This window comes from Panicum virgatum, chromosome 7K, assembly GCF_016808335.1.
Source record: "Panicum virgatum strain AP13 chromosome 7K, P.virgatum_v5, whole genome shotgun sequence".
Lineage (NCBI taxonomy): Eukaryota > Viridiplantae > Streptophyta > Magnoliopsida > Poales > Poaceae > Panicum > Panicum virgatum.
Window position 1 is genome coordinate 38,377,908 of NC_053142.1, and position 26,727 is coordinate 38,404,634.

Genomic DNA, 26,727 nt, shown 5'->3' on the forward strand with positions numbered 1-26,727 from the left:
TCGCGGCTTTGCCGGAAATCCTCTCCATAACTCCGCATCTACAGTCTACCAGCCCAGCCATCTTTCCCGCCGTCCCGCGCCACCACCCGCACCGAGCCAGCCACCGACCCCGCTCGCCCACCCGCAGCCGCAGTTAGCTCGCTTCCCACACTTGACACTCCCCCACCCACCCCACTGCCTTCTCCTCCAGTGTTCCTCTCACCACCCGGCGACCCCCAACCCCACCACAGCCGCCACCACCGCCGCCGCACCCCAGCGGCCCGGCCAAAACAACAAGGTGAAATCGCACGCGGCCACGCCCACGGGTCACTGACTCACGCGCCGCGCGCCGGGACACACGTTCGGCGGGGCAGGCCACGAGACGGGAGCGCGGCGATCTCCCCCGACCCGCGCATTACCCGAGCGCGCTCGCGTCCGCGGCTGAGGAGGGCCCGATGGTGGGCGGCGGGGGGCGCCGCGCGGCGACGGCGGCGGCTCTCGGGCGGTGGTGCCTGGTCATCCTGGCCGTGGCCTCCGCGCTCGGGGTCTCCGGCCCCGCCTTCTACTGGCGCTACAAGAAGGGGTTCTCCGCCTCGCCCTCCTCCTTTGCGGCGGCGTCGTCGGCCCCCGCGTGCCCGCCTTGCAGCTGCGACTGCCCGGCGCCCCTCTCCCTCAAGTCCATCGCCCCAGGTGAGCTGTCCATCCCCATCCCTCTTCTCAGATCTCGCCGCTGTCGCCCTCTGATCTGTGTCGGCACGTATGCTAACCCGTAACTCGTTACATACAAAAATCGGTGTTTGTGCCGGTACCTGTGACATCAAACGGACGCGGTTGCATATGATACGAGTGACACATGCGTATGAACACAAATAAGCTGATTCGAGTTGCTAGTTCTACCATTAAATCTTTCAGTTTGCGTCTATGTCCGAATTACTGACTGGATTTTGCGTTTTCCTACTTTTGCAGGGCTTGCCAACTTCTCAACAACAGGTTAGGGTCTGTCCTTCACGGTCTGTTCAGTTGGGGTTCATGAATTTTCAGTATTCTTCGTTGCTAGTTGAGCATAGTGGTTGTTTGACCGAAGAATGATGGAACATATGGCGATTCACTTCACTCTGTTTCCTGGACTGAACAAATCAGTCTGCAGAGGAGTTTTATATTCCTTCATATAGTTCAGTCACTATTCCTTCATATAGTTTCTGTACTTTGGTTATGCTTCACTCTTATCAAAATGTACAGAAACGATTTTTCTTATCATTAAGATTGTTTCATGTCAATTTTAGTACATTGCCTAAAAAAAGTCAAATACTTCCCGCGTGAACATCAGATAGATAGCTTATGAAACAATGCTGCAATTTCTAGAAGGCTTGGCTTTCGTACTTTGGCATCAAATATTAGAGAATTACTCATAGGTCCAACTGAATGACCTACTATAGGCTATTTGGCTTCTTACAAGCATCCTAGCATCATTCTCTCCCCCCCCACCCCCCCCCCCCCCCCTCCCAAAAAAAAAGAAAAGAAAAGAAAAAACATCCTAGCATCCTTTTTTAGAATTTATAAGGCTGAGGCATTAAGCTGTTAGCTATACCCTAAGTCCCTAACAGTATAGTACAGGTGAAAACTAATAATGCTATAGCCATTAGTATGTGTTTAACATGCATGAAATTTCATCGCATGCACAGAAACCCAGTGAGTATTATTCTAACTAACTTGATTTTCTCACTGTTGAGGCACTCCAGTGAGATGCATTTTGCAACATAGCTTGTATTGCTTCCTGCTCTTTCCAGACATGGGAGATCATAATTTATTTTGTAATGTAGTCTAATAAGTACATGCAAAGCATGTAACCAGAGCTTTGAGGTCTGCATCTGCATATGATTCTTTCACTGACATACTTCTCAGTTGGATGGTACATATACTTCATCAAGATAACCCAAATCTTTCTCACCTTGCTGCACAATGAGTTGTTGTGCTTCGTATCTCTCATAACAAACTAAAACTTCCAAAAGGGGGAATAAGGAAATATCTGTTCGCATTGTTTATTTGTTTCCTATATCCTTTTACCTTTTCTTTTCAGTCAACAATTTCCTGATCTTGATATTGGTTTTTTGTTCATTGGATTAGAAAAACTGATACTCGGATTGAACACTGCAGATTGTGGAAAAAATGACCCTGAGCTTGCTAAAGAAATGGAGAAACAATTTGTAGATCTCCTCAATGAGGAACTCAAGCTCCAGCAGGTTGTAGCCGAGGAGCACAGCCATCACATGAATGCCACTCTTGTTGAAGCGAAAAGACAGGCTACTCAATACCAGCGAGAGGCAGAGAAGTGTAATGCAGCCACAGATACCTGCGAGGAAGCTCGGGAGCAGTCTGAGGCAGCAATTTCAAAGGAGAAAAAACTCACGGCGCTGTGGGAACAACGAGCTCGGCAACTAGGTTGGCAAGAGTCTCGAGCCTCAAGCATGTGATAGCTTGACTAGTTCTGCATCGGTTTCTCTTCTTCAGGTAAAATTATTTCTGGTAGTTGCAAGTGTCACATCTTGCAGCCAAACCGAGCGCAGTTAATTGTACGGATCCACTTGTAATTCTGTCTACGTAATCTCAGTTGCCAGTTTTTGAGTCCCAACAATGTAGTTCCAGCTTCCCTACAAATGTAACTAGTATACACCTGTCTAGATATTTTGAAGTTTCTGATAGTGCTGTTGGAGACATTGAATTCAGTGTTTGTGGTTGTGGAGACCTAACTGTTGTAGACATTCAATTCAAATGTCGATACGGAAATGTACACATTTGAAGGCTGAGCTGTAGAATCAATTCTGGAGGTAAGTTTATTTCTGGGTAACGGAACATGGCAGTACCTTCAGGAAACAGTTGTGTTTTGTTCTTGACATATAAGAAGCTTCCATGTTGATCTATATATAACAAAATAAAAGAGTCCATGGGCTTAGTTGCCGCCCTTTCGCCATCACCAAACTAGCTCTTACATCTGATATATTCCGCGAGGAATTCTGTTTCTTTTCTTCTTCTTCTTCCTTTTTTTCCCCAAAAAGGAATTCTGTTTCACATGACGATAGCTGCTAAGTAGTACCCTGAACTCCACTGAACGAACCATATCATAGAACACATAGGCTTCAAAACATGTTCAATTCTCTGCTTGTTCAGCCTTTAATGCTCAGTGGTTAACTGGTTATACATTGAACATTCTTATTTGGTTGGTATTTTGTTGAAGAAAGGAAGCACAAATTATTGTCAGATCTTGTAGCAAGATAAGAAAGCTACGTCTGAATTCTGGAGAAAAAAAAATCTAAAGCTAAAAAAAATTAAGTGGCCCATGCAGGTCTCGAACCTGCGACCTTCGCGTTATTAGCACGACGCTCTAACCAACTGAGCTAATAGGCCATTTTGGATGTCTATCCAATTTTACATTATATGAACACTTATACAAATGTTGCTACATTACCATGCACGCCTGTGCGTTTTCGTCATCAAAGTAATGGAAGTCCCACCTTTCTGGCCTATAGCTCCGAAACTCATCGGGCACATCTGCATCAGGGTACAGCACTGGATCCTGGCAGGGGACATAATAAGGTTCTTGTCCCACGCCTTCTTCCTCCTCATCTTCGTCGGGGATCAAGATCTCCGCTTTCTTCCCGGTTTTCTTCTTGATCTTCTTCACCACCTTCTCCGGCTCGAAATCGCCCGTCACCGTAACCTTGTTCTCTTCCCTGTCGACCTCGACTGTCTCCACGCCTAGAGAGAGATGCCAAACCGTTGTTACGATCGAGCACGAACAGGTGTACTGGTAGGCTGAAGTATTGTTTTCTGTATACCTTCCTTACCTTCGACTTTGTTGATGGTTCGCCGCACTTTTCTTTCGCAGGCGTCGCAGTGCATGTATACTTTCAGTTCTATTGTGATGCTCTGCGTAATAAAACCAAAAGGAAGCAGAAATTACTTGTTATTGGTGTGACTGGACATCCGGACAGGAGAGAGATTATGTACAACAACGGCATGATAAATGGAGAAAATATGAACGTAGGATTCTCCAAGCAACTTCACGAGGATGCTCACCTTCGTTTCGTTTTCTTCATCCATGGTTGCTGCTGAGACGCGATAGTATATGGTGAGGGAGATGATGGCCTGAAATGGAACATCAACATTATTCAGACCGGCCGACAGACTTCGTGAATGGGCACCAATTCAGGCAGCCAGAAAGAACACCTGTTCTTGATTAAGCCAAGGAGTCGGTCTCGCCACGGGGGATCACCAGGCAATGCTTCTGTAAACCAAGAAATTAAAGAAGTAATCCCGAGGAAGAACAGTTAGCGAGCGAGGTACATATATGCCCATGTCCAGGTAAAATTCGCCCCAAATCAAAAGACCTTTCCACGCATGCAAGCTGTGTTTCCTCACACGGTTGGTCCGTTCATTCCGATTGCGAGCTTCGTCTCCCCTCCAAGACGTCCCTCGGACCCCAGCCCCCAGGCCGATTCGGCAATGCAACCTCAAGGAAAAAGCACGGAGGCGAGAGGCGCGCCTGGTCAAATTACCTTTGCCACAATGTTCAGAGAAGGTGACAGAACAATTACCGAGAAAATGGCTCGAAGAAGCAAGAGACCCCACGCGCAGGCCAATCGATGGAGATAGCCGTAGCTGTTCGTCGCCAAATGAAATCGCATTGACCGCCCGGTCGACCCGGCCGGTGTATTAAGAGGGAGAGGCGAAGAAGACGCGAGGTACGCGGGGGGAGAGAACGTGCTTCATGCCCCGCGGCAGCCTATATCCGCGTGTGTCCGGTGTCCACGCCCAGCGCGCCGTGTCCTGAGCGCTTGCCGTTCCGGGAAGAGGGAGATGGGAACCATAGAATCGAATAGCCCCGGCGCAGGCCAGCCAGCATCCCTCTGCATTCTTGATCAGAGAGCCATCCTCACCAAGGATAACATGATTAAGAGGCGATGGGATGGTGATCCCACATGCCATTTCTGTTCTTGCCCAGAAACAGTTGATCACCTCTTTTTTCAATGTCATACAACCAAAGTAGTGGAGATTATTGGCACATGTCTGGGTGCTGATAACACCCCGAGAGATATGGATCAGTATAAGAATTGGTTGAACTTCTGGCTCCCCAGTGGTGCTTCGGTGCACATGTTAGGCTTTGCTGCAATTTGTTGGGCAATATGAAAATCTCGTATCAGGGCGTGCTTTGACAATAAAATTATCCGAAGCCCGGCTGAAATTATGATTCATGTTTGTGCTTTGATGGTTTTTTGGGGAGGACTCTACACTCCGGAGCTCCAGGACCAGTTGGCTGTTGGCGTGAAGTTCATCCTCTCGTGTGTGCATCGTGTTTTGGCTCAGCAGACACGTCCGGCACCACTGCGACTCCTTCAACCCTTGGCGGGAGAAACACGGCGTCCCGTCCAACTGCGTCAACTTCCACCGAATGAAGGGGATGCAAGCGACCAAGAGGAAGATCTGTGACAGAAGATGTTGCGGTGTCCGTCTTGTGAGCTGGATGATTTCTTTTGAGTAATAGCAGCTTAGTGCGGCTGTCGCGTTAGAGGACCTTGTTCTAGATAATGATCTGTTTCGAACTGCCTTGTGGGCGCCTTCTTAGGAATCCTAGGAATGGCGCTCACCCCCCTTAATCTAGCTTGAAGCAGGTTAGATTAGGGGTATAATCGCTCGTTGTCCCCATCCCCTCCTCCCCCTTCGTTTATCTTCACTACAGTACTTTAACTCTTGTATTTCCGTTGTGAAATGGAAATGGAGTTCAACTTCGATTCGAAAAAAAGCATCCCTCTCTGCATGTGTTGTTGACTAGGCGTAGGGCGAGAAGCCAGCCGAGAACGCCACCAGGATCAGCTTCATTGCACGCGGGGGCGATTTCATTATGGAACAGTGCGAAACACTGATTTTTGCAAAAAAATCGTCGGGGTCCGCCTAGCTGCAGCTTCGCCCCCTACGATCGACAGGGATACAAGACGGGCAAACAGCGCGCGCGCCGTATCTGTACGTCCACGATCGGCTGCATTGGTCTGATGTCTGAAACGCTTTGATCCCTGCTAGTGCCAGTGCCAGGTGGATCGAGACGATGGCAATGCTGCAGCCCCGGCCCAATGCCGTGCAGTGGGAGCTTGTCCCGTCGCGCCAAGGGGCTTCGGCCTTCCAGATTTTGCACGCGGTCCATAAGCCAGCCATATTTTGCTTGGCCTGCTTCAGGCAGAAGCCAAACAGGCTCCAAGCCAAGCGCCCAAGCCATGGAGATGGAGCAGTTTGTGTATGCATTGCTCACCAGCATGCGTGATTGTTGAGTTTGCTGAGCAGTTTTTCATGTATGGTAGGGGTGCAAAGTGATATCCTTTAGGTGCACCTCCAATCCTCTTTAATTCAAAATTTTGTACTATTTTTTCAAAATAGAATTTCAAATTGGAGAAGTAGTACAAAATTTTGAACTAAGGAGGGTTGGAGGTACACCTAAGAGTCGCCTCTTTACACCCCTATATAATGGTGTTCGTTTGAATTCTGTGTCATTTTTTTCTCCAAGCCAGCCGTGTCAGGGCCGTCTTGTAGTTATGAGCCTCGCAATTCCAATCAGTGGCCGTGTTTGGATCGGTCTTGGATATGTTAGGAACAGTGCATGCACGTTTTTCGATAGAAGAATCTCGTATGTATGGAGTAGGCGAAATAGCCATTTTCGTCCCGAAACTATTGGCCAAGGCTCAGTTTGGTCCCTCAACTTCTAAATCATTCATTTTAGTCCTCAATTTTTAGATTTCCGTCTCAATCTCATCCATCCCCCTTGATTAGCCACCACGTGGACACATGCTGCTGTGTAATTCCAGACGTGCCCCTGGTCGATCCTTTTCCTGCCCGTGGACTGACGGTGCCGTTTTCATCCTCTTCTCGCCCCCTCCGGTTCGTCTCCCCTCCCCCGTCTGCTTCACTCCAACGCAGAGCCCGCCGCCGCTGCTCTTGTTTTCCCCGTGGCGAGTGGATCCAGTGTGGGAGGGAGAGGTAGGAGGTCGATGCCACGTAGAGGATTAGTGCCGGATCCCCCAGCGTCCGGTTCTCGCGCACAAGCCGCGCGCGCGGTGGAGGTGTGTACAGAGCAGTTTGGGCTAGAGTTGATTTGAACATGGATTGATTTGGATTTTTGATGAAAAGTTATCGATTTGGTGCAGCTTGAAACATTGCTTGAAGAGCATTCAGACGGGATGCTGTTGAGGACTGGGATAACCTGCCGTCATGGATGCTCTCCAATGTTGTCTTGCTGCTAATCTGGACCTGATGCAGGAAGAAGGTTCCTGACGTGCTCCATAGTTGAGCAGCCTCGTGATTTCCAGTATTGGATAGATGAACAAGCAGAGAAAGAAGGGTGATTCAAAACCTAGTTTCCATGAGGCACAGCATGTCAGAGTTGTACCAACATTCAACTCAGCAATGGGATGATATGTATGCTGATCGACAGAAAGCGAAACAAGAAATATGTGAACTCAAAATCAGACATTGTTTTGCAGCAGTCCTACAAATCCACTCTATGGTCAAGTTCACACTTTCTACAAGAAAATCAAAGCCAATCGCGAAACCAGTAAAGTGCTAAGTCATCTCACCGTGGAGCACGTCCACCTCAGGCCTCAGCCAGGAGCAAGGGGAGCAGGGGCGCCCCTCCACCAGTCGACGTGGTGCGCCTCCAACCCGAGCGCTGCGCCATCCCACCACATTGCAGCCCTCCGCACACGCGAAGAACCCTAATCCACCTGTGCAACCGCCATGAGGAACAAGACACAGGATAGAGGAAATGGGAAGAGACGAGGGAGGAAACGGCGCCGTGAGTCCGCGGCCAGTTTAACGAGGGAGTGAGGGGCACGACTGGAATTACACAGCAGCTTGTGTCCACGTGGTGGCTAATCAAGGGGGATGGATGAGATTGAGACGGAGATCTAAAGATTGAGGACTAAAGTGGACGATTTAGAAGTCGAGGGACCAAACTGAGCCTTGGCCAATAGTTTAGGGACGACAATGGCTATTTCGCCTATGGAGTATTAAATAAAGTCTATTTGCGAATTTTTTTTAGAGATGAGTGTAACTTTTCACGACGAATCTAATGAAGGTAATTAATCGATGATTGGCTATAGTGATGCTACAGTAACCATTTTCTAATCGCGCGGTCAAAGACCTCATTAGATTGTTCAGGATTCCTAGCGCAGGGTTCTGAAGTTGGTTTTATGAATTGACTTTGTTTGACACCTTAATTAGCGGTCAAAATTTATAAAATTTTTAGTCCAGACTTTTCTAGTCCAAACCAAACAGGGCCAGTGAATCAGGCATGCATAGCTAGGGTTGAAAATGGAACGGGAAAATCCCGTCCCGACCGGCTCCGTTTACCATTTAAACCGACCGTAAACCGTTTCCGCGAAAAAAATGGGAAAATGGAAAAACAAAACGGGAAAACGGGCGGGAACGGGAACAGGAACGGTTGGGGTGTTTTCCCGACCGTTTTCACGGTTCCCGTTTTCAGCCGGGAAAAATCCCGCGGGAATTCCCGTATTTGTCGTAGTCGGCTGTGTTACCTGTGTTGGAAACGTGAATTGTTGTTTGCATGTGTTCCAACGTGAATTGTGAATTCGTGATTCACTTTACCTGTGTTTCTTAGTTATACGAGTCTTGTTTCTATGTTATTTATGCATAGTTGTAATTATTTTATCGAGTTAAATGTTTGAAGTGGTTGTATGTATTTTCCCGTTTCGAGTTATCGATTCCCGATCGTAATCGGCATGCTCCCGACCGATTGATTCCGTTCCCGATATCCCGTAATACCGATTTCGTTTTCCCGTCCGATTTTCCTGTTCCCGTTTTCGTTCCCGACCAAAAAATACAGTTGCAGGAACGGTTGAGGGTTTTTCCCGACCGTTCCCGACCGTTTTCATCCCTATGCATAGCTCAAGTGATTTGTTTATGACGAAATTTGATTCGTGGGCTTGATTTGCAGCCATTCAGTGTAACTTTAGGCTCGGCCCATGTTCGGGCCCAGCCATGAGTCGGATCGAAGGATCAAATGGAGCCCCTCCCCTCACTGCGCAAAGCGCTCTCCTCTTCTTCTCCACCTGCCCGCGGCACCTCCTGCCCATCAGCGAACCACTCAGATCTGCCGTTCCCGACCCGGAGCCAGCGAGCGCGAGGCGGGGACGCCATCAGCCATGGAGCCCGGGCTGAGCATCGAGTCCGGCTCCGCCATCCGCGTGGCGGTGCTCCCCGTGGGCGGCACGATCCCGCCGCCGCGCCTGCGCGAGTACGCGGCGCTGGTGGCGCGCCACGCGCGCGTCGACCTCGCCTCGCTCCGCACCTACTACTCGGAGCACCAGAAGAGCCCCTTCGCGCACCAGCCCTGGGAGACCGGGTGCCTCCGCCTCAAGTTCGTGCTCGGCGGGTGCGTGCCTTCCCCCTGGGAGGACTTCCAGTCCTCGCGCAAGGTGCTCGCCGTGATCGGCATCTGCCACCTGCCGTCCTCGCCCGACCTCGACCGCGTCGCGGCCGACTTCGTCGATGCGGCGCGGACGTACCCCTCGGCGCTCGCCAGACGGTGCTTCGCCTTCTGCCCCAGGGACGCGCAGGTACGTGGTTGCCGGTATCACGGCGTATCTTCCGAAGTCTAAGGAATCGCCAGCTCAGCATCTGTGTTTCCCACCTCGATGATCTACACTGCGTGTGTGAGGATCATTTGGTTTCGTGAATGCTCATTTGCTTCACTAAGTGTTCCAAATGGCAATAGCATGTTTCCAAGTGTTCTGACTTGATGAGATCTGTGTGATCCACTGATCCCATTTGACCCTTGATCTGACAATCTAAACTGCGCTAGTTTACTAGTTGTAGCTCGAGGGTTCAATCCAGTTGCTGCTCGAGGGTTGGATTTTACTTTACCTGGGTGTTAGGTTATGCTTTGTGCTTACTTCACTTTGCTTTGCATTCTGGTAGTATTTTAGGACTGAGCTTGTATTCGGCGCTGTGCTCATTCTCATGTCATTCTCTCTTTGTGTAATTGAATTGAACTTGTCAAACAGTAACGAATGATGTGCCCACCTTCTTGTGTGATGGATGGATATCATTCACTTAGGTGATAATTTGTATACAATTATGCTGTTTTGCTGCCTTCTGTCAGGTTGTAATGCATCTACAGATCTACTTCTGTCGGTTTTGATCACTTGATGCTCTAACGCAATCTCTGCTTGTGGTTAACTTTTGTAGATGGCAGGAAAAAAGAGAGATGACATTATTATGTTCCCTCCTTCTGATCAGCAATCGGTGGAGCTTCATATGCTTACAATGATCCAAGATCTCGCTGCTTCATTGTTGATGGAGTTTGAGAAGTGGGTCTTGCGTGCAGAATCCACAGGAACTATTCTGAAGACACCTTTAGATTCACAATCCAGTCTTGGCTCAGAGGAGGTTCATACTTTAGGTGTTCCAAGTATTTTGACCAGTGTATGTTGATGATGCAAAATGGCCCAAAATTGCAATACTTATGCAAGACAATGTACTTCTGTATTTTTAGGTAATTAAGGCTAAGAAAAGAAGGCTGGGTCGCGCACAAAAGATAATAGGAGATTATTGCCTTTTGGCTGGATCACCTATGGATGCTAATGCACATTACACCACCGCAATAGAGCTTGCAAGATTGACAGGAGATGTTTTCTGGCATGCTGGAGCCCTTGAGGGTAGTGTCTGTGCCCTAGTGGTAAGCTTTCGCATCAAAGTCCTTCGGGCTGTTGAACTATATTCATCTTCATAAGTGGCATGTCATACTTCGTTTGAGAATGTTTCCACTTATTTCTAGGTCTTACAACACATAAGATTTGTGGCAACCTTCCCATGGCCATTTTAGGTGATTATGTTGTGCTTATGAACAGGCAGATAGGATGGGCCAGAGTGATCCTGTTTTGGAGGATGAAGTGAAGTATCGTTATTACACCATTATCCAGCTATACAGAAGAGCCACTTTACAAGATAATGCTCAAAGGTATTTGTTGGGAACCACATGCCCTTCTGCTCATATGGCAGTTTCCTCCTTTAGTTATGTCAATCGAAGTATTTTCATCTGTTTTTATGAGCTTCTGGTATATTGAAAAAAATCATACTGATTTCTATCTAATTCAGTTTGTTTCTTGCATTTCTTCATTCCTATATTAAAATTTTCCTCGCTATTATTCTCTTTGGTGTTGAAGATGATTCATGATGACTTGAAGGCTGTTACACCCTATCTTGTCCTTGAGTACATTTTGTTTCTTCTTGGTCTTTGCCATCTCCATCCTTCCTTTTCTGTTTCCTTTATTAGCACTTCTTTAACAGTGAGAATTAAATCCAGGACAGTATGTTATACCAAGCTATTTACTTGGAGAATTTACTTAATGCACTAACATTGTATCTGTCCTCTTTGGTGTAGAGTTTCACCTGTGAGCTTTGAGCTTGAAGCTGCCTTGAAGTTGGCAAGATACTTATGCAGGTGAGTCTCCCATTTGCTTTATTATCAGTTAATCATAATATAAAGATATGAGGTTGAGGTTGTGTGAAATCATACTCTATCTATGGTGAAGTCATCCACTGTCTTTACTTATCAGGCAGGAACTTGCCAAGGAGGTGTCAGATTTGTTAATGGGAGCTGCAGATGGTGCCAAGGCTCTGATTGATGCTAGTGACCGACTCATACTATATATTGAAATCGCAAGACTTTTTGGTACGCTTGGTTACAAGCGCAAGGCGGCCTTTTTTTCAAGACAAGTTGCACAATTATACCTTCAGCAGGACAATGCATATGCTGCCATGAGTGCTATGCAGGTTCTAACCATGACTACCAATGCCTACCACGTCCAAAGCCGAAAGACTAGCAAAATAAATCATGATTCATCCAAGGTGAGATCATAAAATATCTGTGCATTTGCAGCATATTGAGAATCAATTATCTTTCATAAATATACTAAAATATTATTGTATTCATATTTCATTTGCAATGCTTATTTTCTTAAGGAACCTCGAGCTAGCAGTAGTGATTCTGGAAAAGTGCACCCTCAGGCTATCGTGTCATTGTTTGAGTCGCAATGGAGTACCCTTCAAATGGTTGTTCTAAGAGAGATATTGATGTCATCAATCCGTGCTGCGGATCCACTCTCGTCATGGAGCGCTGCAGCTCGTCTTCTTCGATCATTTTACCCACTCATCACACCAGCTGGCCAGAGTGGCTTGGCAAGCTCACTTGCGAACTCTGCTGATAAGCTTCCAACAGGCACACGCTGCGCTGATCCATGCCTTCCTTTTATCAGGTATGCTTAAGCTCATCACCATCATCTTATTGTTATGTTTGAGGGAAAAAGAGAATAAATACTGTCGGAACTCAGAACTACTTTTAAGCCTGCAAAAAAAAGGGCGTACCCAGTGCCGTAGGCTTCCCGCACTGTGCGGGGTCTGGGGAAGGGTTGTTTTTTAAGCCCCAAGCCTTACCCACACAAATGTGCAGAGGCTGGGGCTCGAACCCGGGACCTTCCGGTTACAGACGGTAGGCTCTACCGCTGCACCAGGCCCGCCCTTCACTTTTAAGCCTGCAAGTTCATGGAAAAGTTCTTTTGTGATCTTTTTTTTTTCTTATTTTCATTTTTCTAGGTTGCATTCTTTCCCACTTCACCCTTCTCAAAGAGACATAGTAAAGCGCAACCCAGGTAAAAAGGAGTGGTGGACTGGTGCAGGTCCTTCAGGACCTTTCATTTATACTCCTTTCAGCAAGGCAGGAGCGTCCTCTGGGACTTCCAAGCAAGAGGTTAGTTGGATTGTGGGGGAGCCAGTTCAAGTCATGGTTGAGTTAGCAAACCCATGCAGCTTTGACCTAGTCATTGAGAGCATCTATCTCTCTGTTCATTCTGGGAATTTTGATGCCTTTCCAGTTAGTGTTAGTCTTCCACCTAACACCTCAAAATTAGTTTTGTTATCTGGTATTCCAACACAAGTCGGACCAATTTCGATTCCTGGGTGCATTGTTCATTGCTTTGGTGTTATTACAGAACACCTATTCAAAGAGGTCGACTGTTTGCTCCTTGGAGCTGCACAAGGGCTTGTCCTTTCTGATCCTTTCAGATGTTGTGGCTCTAGCAAGTTTAAGAGTGTCAACTTTCCTAGTATATCTGTTGTTCCTCCTCTGCCATTATTAGTTGCCAATGTTGTGGGTGGAGATGGTTCCATCCTTCTTTATGAAGGAGAAATTCGTGATGTTTTGATAACACTGACAAATGCTGGAACAGTACCAGTTGAAGAAGCAAATATTGCTTTGTCAGGGAAGAATCAGGATTCTGTTATTTCGATTGCCCATAGCACTTGGAAATCTGCTCTTCCCATTAAACCAGGTGGAGAAGTGACGTTTGCAGTGACTCTAAGAGCCTGGCATCTTAGTTCGGCAGATCTGGAAGCAGATGGCAGTAGATCTCCTGCAAGTTCAAGGAGAATAGCAAGAGAAGGAATCAATCCATTCTTGAATATTCACTATGCTGGTAGGCCATCAGTTCTTTTATACTGTCATCCTTTCATGTTCAGCCTCCCTCATCTATATGTACACTCAATTCCCAAATCTGTAGTTTTGTTAATATATCTGTTACACCTGGACATTTGCAAATTTTTTGTTTCCTCTTGTGAATTAATGCCCCTCTATTTAGAGAGAGATAGCCTATTAATGCGTCTCTATTTATATATTTTTATTAGTATATCTGAAGCGCAGAGCAATAGTTTTTTGAGTTAACAATTGGCTTCTCTCTCGTTTTCAATGCTATTCACATGGCACTAATAAGCGGCAATTCTTAATCATCTCTGCTTCATAGGGTTCCTACCATTCTCTTGGTCTTACACCTTGTCTGATTCATTCTTTCATCATGTACAATTCTTTTTTTTTTGCCCATGGACATTTTGTTATTGGTGTTATTTGTTGTGATTGTTGCATTGAAATGCTATCCTGATGATACTTCAGTCTGTCCTTGCTCCTTGGTAATATATGACCCACTGCTCCTACTGCTAGGCAATATTCTCATGAGCTTTGGACATCATCAATTTGCATAAAATTTCTTCTTTACTGCTTCGTACTTGCAACTCTTGTTACATAGGCAAAAATATTGTCATCATGTGGATTGAAAACTAAATTTGTACATTGCATCTCAGGTCCTGCTAATCCTGAGAATGGAGATATTTCTCTTCCACCTGGAAGACGCCTGGTTGTTCCATTAAATATCTGTGTTGTGCAGGGCATGCGCCTTGTAAGAGCACGTCTATTGTCCATGGAAATACCTGCTCGATTTACCGAAGCGCACTTAAGACCTGTCAGTGGCAAAGATGATATAAGCACTGGAAATGACACAGAGCGTACTAATATTAATTTGTTGAAGATTGATCCTTATAAAGGCAGTTGGGGGCTCTGCCTTCTGGAACTTGAGCTTTTCAATCCTACTGATGTTGTTTTTGATGTTGATGTTGCTGTACATTCAGATGACACAAATGTGGATCAAAGAGTAATATCAGAAGGCAGTGCTGGTGATGCAGCTTGTCACAAAACCAGAATCGATCGTGACTACTCTGCCAGAGTTCTCATACCTCTTGAGAACTTCAAGTTACCTGTTCTTGATGCTTCCTTCTTTGTAAAGGAAAGTAGTAGTGATGAACCTCTTGGATCCAGGGCTGCTGCCATAGCAGAGAGGAATGCCAAGGCAGAGCTAAATGCGTCTATCAACAATTTGATTTCTAAAATAAAAGTGAAATGGCACTCTGGGAGAAATAGCTCAGGTGAGCTGAATATTAAAGATGCTATTCAGGCGGCATTACAAGCATCTATAATGGACATACTGTTGCCAGATCCCTTGACATTTAGCTTTAAGCTTGCTAAGAATAGGATTGCAACCAATGCTGATTCTTCAAAGGATTCTGGCAACCCTTCCACTCATTCTAGTGACGGGAATGTAGGTCCATCTACTGATAATGTTCTGAGGTGTGATGATCCTATATCTGCTCATGCAATGACCCATATGGAAGTTCAAATTCGCAACAACACAAAGGAAATTATTCAGATGAACCTAAGCATTTCATGCAAAGATGTTGCAGGAGATAATTGCTTTGATGAAAATAGTGCAACTGTCCTCTGGGCTGGTGAGTTATCTTTACGTCATCATGCCATGCATTTAATTTTAGTTTTCTGAGAGCAGCAAATGATCAGTGTTGTGGAATGCAACTCATATTGCAGAATGGTCAAATATTTTTACATTAAGGGCAATTGATTAGGTGTTGAACTTGTACTTTCAGAGCATCTTCATTTCCTCAACTGAGCTATATTATTGTTCTGGACAAATGTTTTGATTTATATGCTGTTCCAAACTGAGAAAACTATTCGTCGAAGCATTACTCACTGTCCATTGTACTACTCTGACAAGTTCTTTTCTTGTGTAGGTGTTCTTAGCGATATACATCTGGAGGTTCCCCCGTTGCAAGAGGTAGTACATCCCTTTTCTGTGTACTTCCTTGTACCAGGTGACTACTCGCTGCAAGCTTCTTCTGTTATCATCGATGCCACAGATGTTCTTCGTGCTCGTGCGAAGGCAGAGTCACCAGATGAACCTATACTATGCCGAGGATCCCCATTCCACATCCGGGTAGTTGGTACAGCATAGGCCTTCAGAGTTAGTTTGAGAGACTTCATTTTGTACCGTGACATTTGTAGGTGTGAAAATCTTGTACAAGAGTGTTCCCTTCACCCATGCGATTTGTTTACACTGTGTTCAGCTGGCTGGTGCTGATTTTCTGTGAGAGAAAAGTACTGCTAGCTGGTTGGTACTGGTTGACTGATGCTGGTTTTGTGTGAGAGAGAAATGCTGTTGGTTGGATGCAGTGAAGATGAAGCGAAGAGAGTGTTAGTCTCTCTGAAAGGCTTCCTTGTAACACAATCATGTCATGTACAGTGTACGAGCATAGGGAATTTCAGGCACGGGAATTGCACGTTTATGGTTCAGTGGTCTAGAATCTTGATTCCCAACTCTGAATGTCCACTCATTTCTTTACTAGCTACTTCCGCGTTCGTTTCCGTCCTGGTGATTAGATGCTAGTACTGGTTCTATGGCATTTCCGTCGTGCCGGCGCCATGCCATGTGCGACGGCTACTTAATGTCAGTTTCAGGCCCTAAAGTTAAGTCAATCTAAAGTTTAGTTCATTGAGCAATCTAAATAGGTGGGCTAAAAGGTAGAATAAAATTAGTTTCACTTCAATTAAACTTTAGTCTATTAGTTCTCACAACCAACTTAATTTGACCTAAAATAAACTGATGAGGAACATTAGCCCGCAAACAAAATTCTTAGCCACCTAAACTTTAATCTGATCTAAATTTTATTCCTAGATGATTGGTTTTGCAAACGGAACATAAACCCCTCCAGCGTGGTCACGTTTGTGAGGCGGCATCACGCCCCAGGTAACTTTCAGGCTGCTATTCTCATGTGTTCAAGCACCACCGCCCGGCCTCTCCAGCTCCATCCCACGAAACATTATGGGGAATAGAACTTGCAATCACATGGTGCATGCAGTCTAGCCCCAATGAAGCTGATAACAGACCACTATGGATGCAAACATTTCAGACAAATACGACTAAAATCGGATGATACTGAGCAACACAGGGTTCTGAAATTTTCACTATTTCAAGCTCTGGAAGTGACTCAAGTCAAATTCCTAGTACACAGTAGATATGAAAAAAGGCTAGGCAGCATCAAAATGGTATAACAAAAGCTTTTCAGGCCCTCAGATGGGTTGCTCATCATCATCTTAAGCAGCCGTGAAAGCCTTCTTCACTGCTCCACTCTTTGAACCTGCCGGAATGACTTTGAGCACATTGAACCTCACAGTCTTTGATAGTGGCCTGAAATTAGAATTGTGCAACTTACAGATCAGGACAGTGGCAAAGGGCCACATAGATATTTCATGTCAAACAGTACGCCGGATTACAATACATTATAAACAAGGCCAATTCATTTTCAGAAACCACACCATCCAGGTACCACAGTATAAAAGCAGATCACCAGAAAAGATAAAAACATGTCTTACCTGCACTGGCCAATGATCACATGGTCTCCTTCCTTCACGCGGAAGCACGGTGAAATGTGGGCGGGGATGTTGGAGTGCCTCTTCTCATACCTACGCAAAACACCAACCAAACGTTCAGTGAGCAAAACAGTCAACTTGAAGCAATTCAGCAACTCATATCACGATTAGCTTGCCTCTGGTACTTCTTGACAAAGTGAAGATAATTCCTACGAACAATGATGGTCCTGTTCATCTTAGCACTGTGGCATGTTCCAGCAATGATGCGACCCCTGATAGACACAGTGCCAGTGAACGGGCATTTCTTATCAATGTAGGTTCCTGCAACAAATTGAAAATCAAAATTAGTTTAACAGAGTATATCTAAAAGCTAAGCACCTAAACTAGTCTAAAAGGCTACCACAACTCCCCGGAAACAAAACTAAAATCACTTCAGCACTGGAGCAGTGTAAAAACTGGCGATAGTCTCAGCTACTTTAAAGCATATTCATCATCTAAAACTACTGTAATTTGCATATACCAATAAATGTTTCTGTTATTATAATGGACCATGGAGCAACTGCTAATATTCACATTAATCATGATCTATTATTGCTCTAATGTGGGATGAGTGCATGACTAGCATCAGATCCAAGGAAGAATTAACCAGATAAGCTTACAAGTCCCAAGCAGGGAAGGGCAAAAGCTTTCCCTTTTCGCCATCATCACCTTATAAGCCATAGAGTAAGATTTCAATGAACCAATTGTAATAGATACAGATTAAGATTTTGGAGATCCAAAGCCTAAACCAATTATTGTCCCCCCCCCCCCCCCCCCCCCCCCGAAAACCTTAATTTATGGCTAAGATTTTGGATAACAATAGCCTATGCTGGCAGAGAATTTTAAAAAAGCACATTCTCAAAGAGCATAGAAATCATATTATACATTCTAAGAGGCATATAAAAGTAGAAGCAGTAGAATGTAGCGAACTGGTGAAACACTAACCTACCATATCAAGCAGATTTTACAGTTTATATGACCTAACAAGCAAACAAAAACACCAGGAAAATGATTGAACAATACTCCTAAAACAATACCTTCAATGGCTTCCCTGGGGGTCTTGAACCCAAGGCCGATGTTCTTCCAGAACCTGTTCCCACCCTTGCCAGGCTTGTTCCCCTTGGCGGCCTTCTTGGGACTGGATTCCAAATAAACAACTCCTAAGCCCCACATTCAAAAATGAAATAAACAAATGGCACGAGAGACGTAAGCACTTGAATGTTACCATAGAAACACCTTGGGCTGCTTCAAGAAAGCCTTCTCCGTCTGCAGAGAAAATACAGAGAAGATGTTTAATGGCGAAAGTGATCAAATCCACCAAACCGTATACACATTCATGCAGCCCACACTACGCCAGATACATCACAGTTATCAGAAAGGAATCGAAATTTAGAACCCGGCCAATGTTTGGACTAGTGCACATTCATGCAGCCCACACTACGTGGCAAATTCAGCACTCTCTACAGCATAACCATCCAACATTTGAAGGCTAAGAGCTAACTTGCTACTACATGAGACTTCCAGGTTTCCAATCACAGGCACAAACCCACAGCGCTAAGAAGCATCCACCTGGAGCCACAGGACTACGCGCGATGCAAGTACACCTCTACTACCCAATGTACACGAGATCCGCCATGATCAAAGCTGGCGCAGCGCCGCAGTAGCGGAAGCAAAGGGGTTCCGAAGGCGAATCACCTGCTCCGCCATGGTCGCCGCGCGAACGAGGAGGCGCCTGTGCCCGGTGGCGAGGAACGCGCTTGACCCCAAGCGGCGGCGGCGGGAGCTGCGGAGACGAAGAAATGCCCGAGGCTCAAAACCCTAGCCTCTTGTCTGCTTAAATGAATGGCGGAGCCGGAGGTGGGCTGGGCCTAGTGGGCTTTTCTGAGTTCAGCCGCAGTGATAGACGTGGATGGGCCGTAATGGGCTCGTATCCTGAGAAGAGGCCGATATCGATGGGCTTCTGCTTTTAGTCTTTGGTGAGTGGTGACCCCAGCCTAGTAGCCCGGAAATCCTATCCACCTTCCGAAAGATAGAAAGTCTACTCATCTTTCATTTTGAGATTCGTGCGTGTAGTCAAAGTGAACGGTGGTATTTCTTTCCCTCTCTCGCGTTGCACACTATCAGATGAGCAGAGGAACACGTCACGGCAGGCATGCTGGAAGGACAAGACAGCTAGCAGGTTGGTTGCTACCTCTCCGGATGTTCGATTTTGAATTTCAAACTTGATTTTCTCTCTAATGCCACACCCAATTTGAATTCCATTTAGACCATAGTATTTGTTATAATTTTCTTAACAAAATGAGATATAATATGCCTATATTTTTAAAACTTTTGAATATCAACATTTTACATATTTAAGTTCTACATTTTAGATACACTACTTCAACATTCTAGATAGACTATTTCAACATTTTCATACAAAATGTTGAATTAGTTTATCCAAAATGATGAACTTAATTAAAAAAATATTAGACATTCTAATTCAAAATGTTGAATATTGTAACTGTTAGGCAAAAGTGGATATCAATATTTTTAAGATGTAACTGGTGCTAGAGAAAAAACGATAATTTTTTACCAGCCTACCACATGATGATCAGTCATCTGGCAAGATTTATTTGCTTCTATTGCTGCCTAATACCATGACCCAATTACGATATAGTGTTTGGTTGTCTGAGCGAACAGCTGTCCAAACTGATATAGTTCATGTGTTGTTCATGGGCTGTTGCTGGATTATAGATGTGTAGGCCACGTATCTTTCGGAAGACACATAGGTGCCCCCTAGTAGCCTACTAGCCTAGCCCCACCCAGCGTTGGTGACCGAATCTGGCCGTGGCGGAACCCGACAGGCAACAGGATTCAAAGCGAAGTTGGAATCCGCTTTTGCCGCCGCAGGTGCGGACGGGCGGTGCCTCCAGCCGCCTTTCCATCCAACTTTCCAACTGAACCGTGCGATGCATCATCCATCCATGCTCTGGTGCTAGCTCCTCGCCCTCCCGGTCTCGGAAGTGGAACGCGAAAGGCGGTGGCGACCCCTCCCCGGCGCTGGAAAAGCCGGACAGCATCCGCGCGCGTGCGGGGTCGCCCTCGGGAGTGGCTTCGCCGGCGGCCGGGGGCCCCGGGCAGCGTCATCTCATCCCCCACCCGCCGGCCGGCCGCATCATGCGGCGGGCCGATGGCATAGCTCGAGAGCAGCGGGCCGCGGGCTCGTTGCCTTTCCTGCCTGGCTTTTGGGTGTTCCATAGTCATAGGGCACTGTAGTGCGCGCCAGCAAGGGCGCGTGGTTTCTACTAGCTCAGTGGCTCTGGCTGCCTGCCTTTTGATCTCTTTCAGTTCGGAGGTGTCAAAAAGATTTTTGGGCACATGCAGGCCCGTGTTTGGTTATTTTCGCGCACGTTTCTTGAGAAGAGAATCTCGCACGCATGGAGTACTAAATGAAATCTATTTGTAAAATCTTTTTAGGGATGGATGTAATTTTTCACGACGAATCTAATGGCGGTAATTAATCGATGATTTGCTACAGTGATGCTACAGTAACAATCCTCTAATCGCGCGGTCAAAGCCCTCATTAGATTCGTCTCGCGATTTACACGGGGGTTGTGGAGGTGGTTTTGTAATTAGACTTTATTTAATACTCTAAATTAGTGGTCAAAGATGAAAAAAAAATTCATGGAATCCTAACCATACATGGTTGGGCGATGCGCGTGTGTGTGGATTTTCGTGGCGGCTGAATGTATTTCTATATGTTATTCATGCACCGCTCGGCGGCCAGCCAGGTAGGCCACGACAGCGTAAAAAAATTTCACCGTTTGATTCGATTTTAACGGTTCTTGTCATTGGCGGAGGTGGTACGCCTAAAGAAAATATCTTGTCGTCTCTGGAACGTTCCACTCCCTTCTTTCCTCCATGGATTGAGCAGATTTTTTCACCCCCCCTGCCTCACCCCAGGCCGCGGCGGTCCCTCCTACCCGGCGCCGATCCGCCCGCCCTCCTCCCTGCTCGTCGCCGCTGCGGCGTCCCCTCCTCCCCGGCGCCGATCCGCCCTCCCCTACTCCCTGCTCGCCGCCGCTGCGGAGCTTGGCGGATCTTGGCGGCGGCGCACGAGCTCTCCGGCCTGGACCTCAGCGAATCTCGGCGCCGGCGTTCAAGCTCTCTGGCAGTCTGGCCTCGAGCTCGGTGGATCTCATCGGCAGCGGTCGAGCTCTCCGGCCTGGAGCTCGGCGGACCTTGGCGGTGCAGCTCGGCACGGCTTGGCAACGGCCCCGCCTGCCGCCTCCCTCCTCGGCGCCTCCCTTGCAAGAACCGCCTCGCCGGCCATGCCGCAAGCTGGTTCCAGCGCTCCTCCGGCCACGCCCTCCTCCTCCCCTGCTCTCCTCGGCCTCGCGCCGTCGTACAGCCTCCGTCCGCCCCCTGTTCTCCACGGCCTGGCGCCAGCGTGCAGCCTCCGTCCACCCCCTGCTCTACATCTTCGAGTCCCTCTACTCCTATGTATCCCTCGGTAGCGCACTACACATTCGACTCCCTCGCAACCTCCAAGAACGCCGCCGCCAACATGACCCGCATCCTCTCTCCGGTTTCGACAACCGCCTCTCCTCCATCGCCAATGACCATCTCTTCCCCTCCCCGGACGTCCCCTCCTGCTCCGGCTCCGGCTCCGCCTCGGGTCCTCTGTCTGCGAGATCCCCGCCACCACCGCCTTCGACGCTACGGACCGGGTCATCCAGCTCTGGGACGCCACCATGGAGGCGCTCCTCTTCGTGGCCCCTGGAGGACGATGTTCTGCAGTACCTCGTCGCGGTCGAGGCCGGCGGCTTGTGCGTAGGCATCGCCATGTAGCTCGCCATGGCACAACTCGACTAGGAGCTCCGTCACCTCATGGCTATTGTGCAGGTTCGTTGGTCCTTGCCCGCTTGTTTCGTTTCCCCATGACAACATAGATTCGCAGTTCTAGCAATTGTTCTCTAACCATCTCTTGTTTTGCTCTCTTGTTTTTCCTCATACCTCTTGTCTTGCGTGTTGTGTTTGTCATTTTAAGAGATCCATTTTCAAGAATTGCAAACTGCACAATGCATATTATTGCTGTCATGTAGAAAACTCAAGAAGCTCAAGCTGACTGAATTGCAGGTTCGCAACTGGCTCTATGTTCATTTGTAGTAAGGAGTGTTCCTTTTTTTTATGCATAGCATTATTAGACTCCAATTTATAAAATTTAGTCCCACGTGATGCTTAGGCACCGCTCGGCGGCCAGCCAGGTAGGCCACGACAGCGTAAAAAAATTTCACCATTTGATTCGATTTTAACGGTTCTTGTCATTGGCGGAGGTGGTACGCCTAAAAAAATATCTTGTCTGTCTCTGGAACGTTCCACTCCCTTCTTTCCTCCATGGATTGAGCAGATTTTTTCACCCCCCCTGCCTCACCCCAGGCCGCGGTGGTCCCTCCTACCCGGCGCCGATCCGCCCGCCCTCCTCCCTGCTCGTCGCCGCTGCGGCGTCCCCTCCTCCCCGGCGCCGATCCGCCCTCCCTCCTCCCTGCTCGCCGCCGCTGCGGAGCTTGGCGGATCTTGGCGGCGGTGCACGAGCTCTCCGGCCTGGACCTCAGCGAATCTCGGCGCCGGCGTTCAAGCTCTCTGGCAGTCTGGCCTCGAGCTCGGTGGATCTCATCGGCAGCGGTCGAGCTCTCCGGCCTGGAGCTCGGCGGACCTTGGCGGTGCAGCTCGGCACGGCTTGGCAACGGCCCCGCCTGCCGCCTCCCTCCTCGGCGCCTCCCTTGCAAGAACCGCCTCGCCGGCCATGCCGCAAGCTGGTTCCAGCGCTCCTCCGGCCACGCCCTCCTCCTCCCCTGCTCTCCTCGGCCTCGCGCCGTCGTACAGCCTCCGTCCGCCCCCTGTTCTCCACGGCCTGGCGCCAGCGTGCAGCCTCCGTCCACCCCCTGCTCTACATCTTCGAGTCCCTCTACTCCTATGTATCCCTCGGTAGCGCACTACACATTCGACTCCCTCGCAACCTCCAAGAACGCCGCCGCCAACATGACCCGCATCCTCTCTCCGGTTTCGACAACCGCCTCTCCTCCATCGCCAATGACCATCTCTTCCCCTCCCCGGACGTCCCCTCCTGCTCCGGCTCCGGCTCCGCCTCGGGTCCTCTGTCTGCGAGATCCCCGCCACCACCGCCTTCGACGCTACGGACCGGGTCATCCAGCTCTGGGACGCCACCACGGAGGCGCTCCTCTTCGTGGCCCCTGGAGGACGATGTTCTGCAGTACCTCGTCGCGGTCGAGGCCGGCGGCGTGTGCGTAGGCATCGCCATGTAGCTCGCCATGGCACAACTCGACTAGGAGCTCCGTCACCTCATGGCTATTGTGCAGGTCCGTTGGTCCTTGCCCGCTTGTTTCGTTTCCCCATGACAACATAGATTCGCAGTTCTAGCAATTGTTCTCTAACCATCTCTTGTTTTGCTCTCTTGTTTTTCCTCATACCTCTTGTCTTGCGTGTTGTGTTTGTCATTTTAAGAGATCCATTTTCAAGAATTGCAAACTGCACAATGCATATTATTGCTGTCATGTAGAAAACTCAAGAAGCTCAAGCTGACTGAATTGCAGGTTCGCAACTGGCTCTATGTTCATTTGTAGTAAGGAGTGTTCCTTTTTTTTTATGCATAGCATTATTAGACTCCAATTTATAAAATTTAGTCCCACGTGATGCTTAGGCATTTACTTTCTTAGAAGATCTGCTAGGTCTGATGCCATTGTTATTTTTTCCAAAGCATTAACCACCTATTGGCTAGGAGGAAAAGGGAATTAGCAAAAAAAAACTTGGAACTGCTTCCAAGTGGAAATTGACTTGGTAGAAGTGCTACTATAATTAGAAACCATCCATATAATGAGGTATCCAGGGCCCAACCTCTAATACATTTGACTCAAGTACGGTCGCAACAAAATGCATTCACAGGTTACTTCACGGAAGTGAGCTTGTTCTTTTACTGATATAGGTAATTTGGTTCCAGATGTGCTACTGATGGCACATAAATAAGTGGTAAGGATCCGGTAATTCAAAGATACTACCCCTTATTCAGAGCCTCAATGTAAGTCTGGGGTTCAACATATGTAAATATTTATTCCTCGGGTTAACATGCTTATTGTAACTCCTGATAATGCAATGTGCAAGCATACCCAGATATATATTGCACTGGCATAATTCAGAACACAGGACTTCATATGTAAATTACCAATCAGTTGTAAACTTTGTCTGGTTTGATCAAGCTGTTATGAATTTAATTCCTTCTCTTTTGTCTGCTTTGGGTTAGCCTGGGAAGTCGAACTGCTGATGAGAAGAACTATTTTGACGGCCATCTTGCACCATTTTATAGGATTGAGCAAGTATTTTCAACTCTTGTAACTTTCTATTATAAATTGTATTAGCTGAATTCCTGCCATATAAAACAGTTCTTTTTCTACGATTGTTTTCACTCTTGATGTCTTAATTCTGGCTCATTTGTCCAATTACCCTGTTTTCCAACAAAGATGAATATTCTTTTTTTCAACAAATAAAGATGAATACTCTGAAAAGTCAATTATGTCGTCAGTTGTTGTTCTTAATGCAGCTTGTGTTAACCACTTCTGCATCTGGTGGATCTGCAGCTCCTTTGATTGTAAATAAATGATAATAATATAAAATTACTTTTCTAGATTTAGAAAAAGGTAGGAAATTTTCATGATAACGTGAATCTTGAGACTGCATCTACCATATGGTTCTCATGTTTCTTCTAATCGTAAAGGTTGACGATCTACGTGCAAATTATTATAGGCCAACAGTGGCCATTGCTGACATTACAGATTGTGCTACTCAAAGTGTTTTGCAGGTGATTGTTCTACGGTACCTATAGTATAGTTTCTGTTTTGAAATTAACATGGTTTCTGAAGAATAGACCAATGTTTTACATTCTTGTGTTGTGCTTAATATGGTTTATACAAACTACTGTACAAATGATTATTTCAATGCTCAATGCTGCAGTATTGCCAGCTAGATCCTAAAAAATATGAAGGTTCGGGGATAGACCATGCTAATTTTGTTTTCAGGTAATCTCTATGGTTGAAGTATCCTATCAATCCATATTTTCAGATAGTGTTCTAGCAACTTCACTAAAATTGGAGATTGGGTTGAATTATGTTGTCATACTTATCGGAACATGGATTCAATAATATATGTAAAGGTTGGATAATCATATGTCTATTGAAAATGCTACCAGTTGCATTTTTTGTTCCATTGCCGAATATAATCGACCTTTTATACGTGCCTATTACATAGGTTAGCAAATATTAACTGACTTATTATCAGAGTTTTTTTAGACCATTTATGATCATTGTTGAGTTGTTCGCTGCTTATCTTTTCATTTGTGAAACTGTTCAAATTGCAACTTTGGAGATAATGTCTTTCCATAGGTGAGGTTCGTGAAGTCTGTTTCAACAATGCTCTTTCAATGATACTATACTACGAGATGACTGGATATTCACCAAACATTGAAGAAGGTAAATTCTCTTTCCGATTGTTGTCTATAGCACCTCATCCTCTAGCTGCTGCTACACCAACAAAGCTCTATAGTAATAGTGTAGAACAAGAATGAACTTAATACCAGTTAAAAAGTACACCAATGTTGGTTCAGATTATGAATCTTCATAAGCATTCCCTCTTCATCGGTTGTAGTATGCTATAAACATTATAGTATTATGTGAATTTGCAAGATTTAGTTGCTTCAATAGATTAGTAATTTATATGATATACTAAACTTTAGTTCAAGGTGAAAAATTTTGTACTAATAAACATCCATAATGTCTAACCAAATTTTCTTTAGTCGATGCAGCTTGGTCCCTTTCGTTCGTAACATCTGAATCTTCATCAAATAGTCATGGCAATGGAGACCCCCAGCTGCTGCCGCCGCAGCTGGCACCGCCGCTGGCGCTGCTGTTGCAACGACTGGTCCGCCAGAATGCGGTTCCCCGCGACCCCGGTTCTTGTTCTTGTTCTTCTTCTTGCCACCGCCCTGAGCGGTAGCACTGGAGCCACCAGCCTTGGCGTCTCCGTCTTGGGGGGCTGAGTGCCATGCACGGCCCTCAGCGGCCCTGGCACACTTGTCTGCCAGGGAGAAAAGCGTAGTGACGCTCTCCACCTCGTGCGTCGCCAGCTTCTCGAGCATCTTCTCATCACGTACCCCCTGGCGGAAAGCAGTGATAATAGACGCATCTGAGATACGTGGAATGGTGCCCCGTACCTTGGTGAAGCGCGAGATGAAGGCCCGGAGCGTTTCCCCAGGTTTTTGCCTCACGGCATGAAGGTGTGCCTCCACACCATGCTGCTGGTATGCACTGGCGAAGTTCGCTGTGAATCTCGCACAGAGCTCTTCCCAGGACTGGATCGTCCCAGGTGTGAGGTTCATGAGCCAGGTCCGGGCTGACCCAGACAAGGCTACATGAAAGTAGCTTGCCATGACGGTGCCGTTACCACTAGCCACTGTGATGGCGGTAACGTACACCTGCAGGAATTCCGACGGGTTAGTAGTACCGTCGTACTTTTCTGGCAGGTGGGGGCGGAACTTGGGCGGCCATGCCACGGCGCGG

General features: G+C 47.0%; 5 protein-coding genes and 1 non-coding gene across 7 annotated transcripts; 3 read left to right on the forward strand and 3 right to left on the reverse strand.

The window, feature by feature from the left end:
* The first annotated feature begins 105 nt into the window (after nucleotides 1-105).
* LOC120642556 lies at nucleotides 106-2,796 on the forward strand. Its single transcript, XM_039919137.1, has 3 exons — nucleotides 106-669; nucleotides 946-969; nucleotides 2,134-2,796. The coding sequence occupies exons 1-3, from the start codon at nucleotides 435-437 to the stop codon at nucleotides 2,448-2,450; spliced, it is 576 nt and encodes a 191-aa protein (XP_039775071.1). The 5' UTR covers nucleotides 106-434; the 3' UTR covers nucleotides 2,451-2,796.
* A 420-nt stretch (nucleotides 2,797-3,216) lies between these two features.
* LOC120642580 (heavy metal-associated isoprenylated plant protein 19-like) lies at nucleotides 3,217-4,324 on the reverse strand. Its single transcript, XM_039919170.1, has 4 exons — nucleotides 4,204-4,324; nucleotides 4,054-4,122; nucleotides 3,822-3,903; nucleotides 3,217-3,732 (listed from the first exon to the last, which is right to left on the reverse strand). The coding sequence occupies exons 2-4, from the start codon at nucleotides 4,075-4,077 to the stop codon at nucleotides 3,434-3,436; spliced, it is 405 nt and encodes a 134-aa protein (XP_039775104.1). The 5' UTR covers nucleotides 4,078-4,122; nucleotides 4,204-4,324; the 3' UTR covers nucleotides 3,217-3,433.
* On the reverse strand, nucleotides 3,308-3,381 carry TRNAI-AAU. Its single transcript has one exon. It is a non-coding gene; the product is annotated as a tRNA-Ile (tRNA).
* Nucleotides 4,325-9,086: 4,762 nt separating the features above from the next.
* On the forward strand, nucleotides 9,087-16,011 carry LOC120642364 (trafficking protein particle complex II-specific subunit 120 homolog). Of its 2 annotated transcripts, none has more exons than XM_039918843.1 (10): nucleotides 9,087-9,596; nucleotides 10,228-10,428; nucleotides 10,535-10,717; nucleotides 10,890-10,999; nucleotides 11,423-11,482; nucleotides 11,598-11,889; nucleotides 12,004-12,296; nucleotides 12,634-13,511; nucleotides 14,170-15,147; nucleotides 15,445-16,011. In XM_039918843.1, the coding sequence occupies exons 1-10, from the start codon at nucleotides 9,183-9,185 to the stop codon at nucleotides 15,663-15,665; spliced, it is 3,630 nt and encodes a 1,209-aa protein (XP_039774777.1). In that variant the 5' UTR covers nucleotides 9,087-9,182; the 3' UTR covers nucleotides 15,666-16,011. The 2 variants fall into 2 exon arrangements, with proteins under 2 accessions (XP_039774777.1, XP_039774778.1); XM_039918844.1 differs by having other exon boundaries at nucleotides 9,117-9,596; nucleotides 10,228-10,441.
* Nucleotides 16,012-16,604: 593 nt separating this feature from the next.
* LOC120642566 (40S ribosomal protein S11-like) lies at nucleotides 16,605-18,966 on the reverse strand. Its single transcript, XM_039919145.1, has 6 exons — nucleotides 18,815-18,966; nucleotides 18,345-18,385; nucleotides 18,157-18,257; nucleotides 17,257-17,401; nucleotides 17,084-17,173; nucleotides 16,605-16,898 (listed from the first exon to the last, which is right to left on the reverse strand). Exons 1-6 carry the CDS (start codon nucleotides 18,824-18,826, stop codon nucleotides 16,805-16,807), a joined length of 483 nt encoding a protein of 160 aa, XP_039775079.1. The 5' UTR covers nucleotides 18,827-18,966; the 3' UTR covers nucleotides 16,605-16,804.
* On the forward strand, nucleotides 18,825-25,319 carry LOC120640222 (proline-rich receptor-like protein kinase PERK2). The gene is made up of 4 exons (XM_039916078.1): nucleotides 18,825-18,927; nucleotides 21,036-22,006; nucleotides 24,105-24,148; nucleotides 24,420-25,319. Exons 1-2 carry the CDS (start codon nucleotides 18,825-18,827, stop codon nucleotides 21,950-21,952), a joined length of 1,020 nt encoding a protein of 339 aa, XP_039772012.1. The 3' UTR covers nucleotides 21,953-22,006; nucleotides 24,105-24,148; nucleotides 24,420-25,319.
* The last annotated feature ends 1,408 nt before the right edge of the window (nucleotides 25,320-26,727 follow it).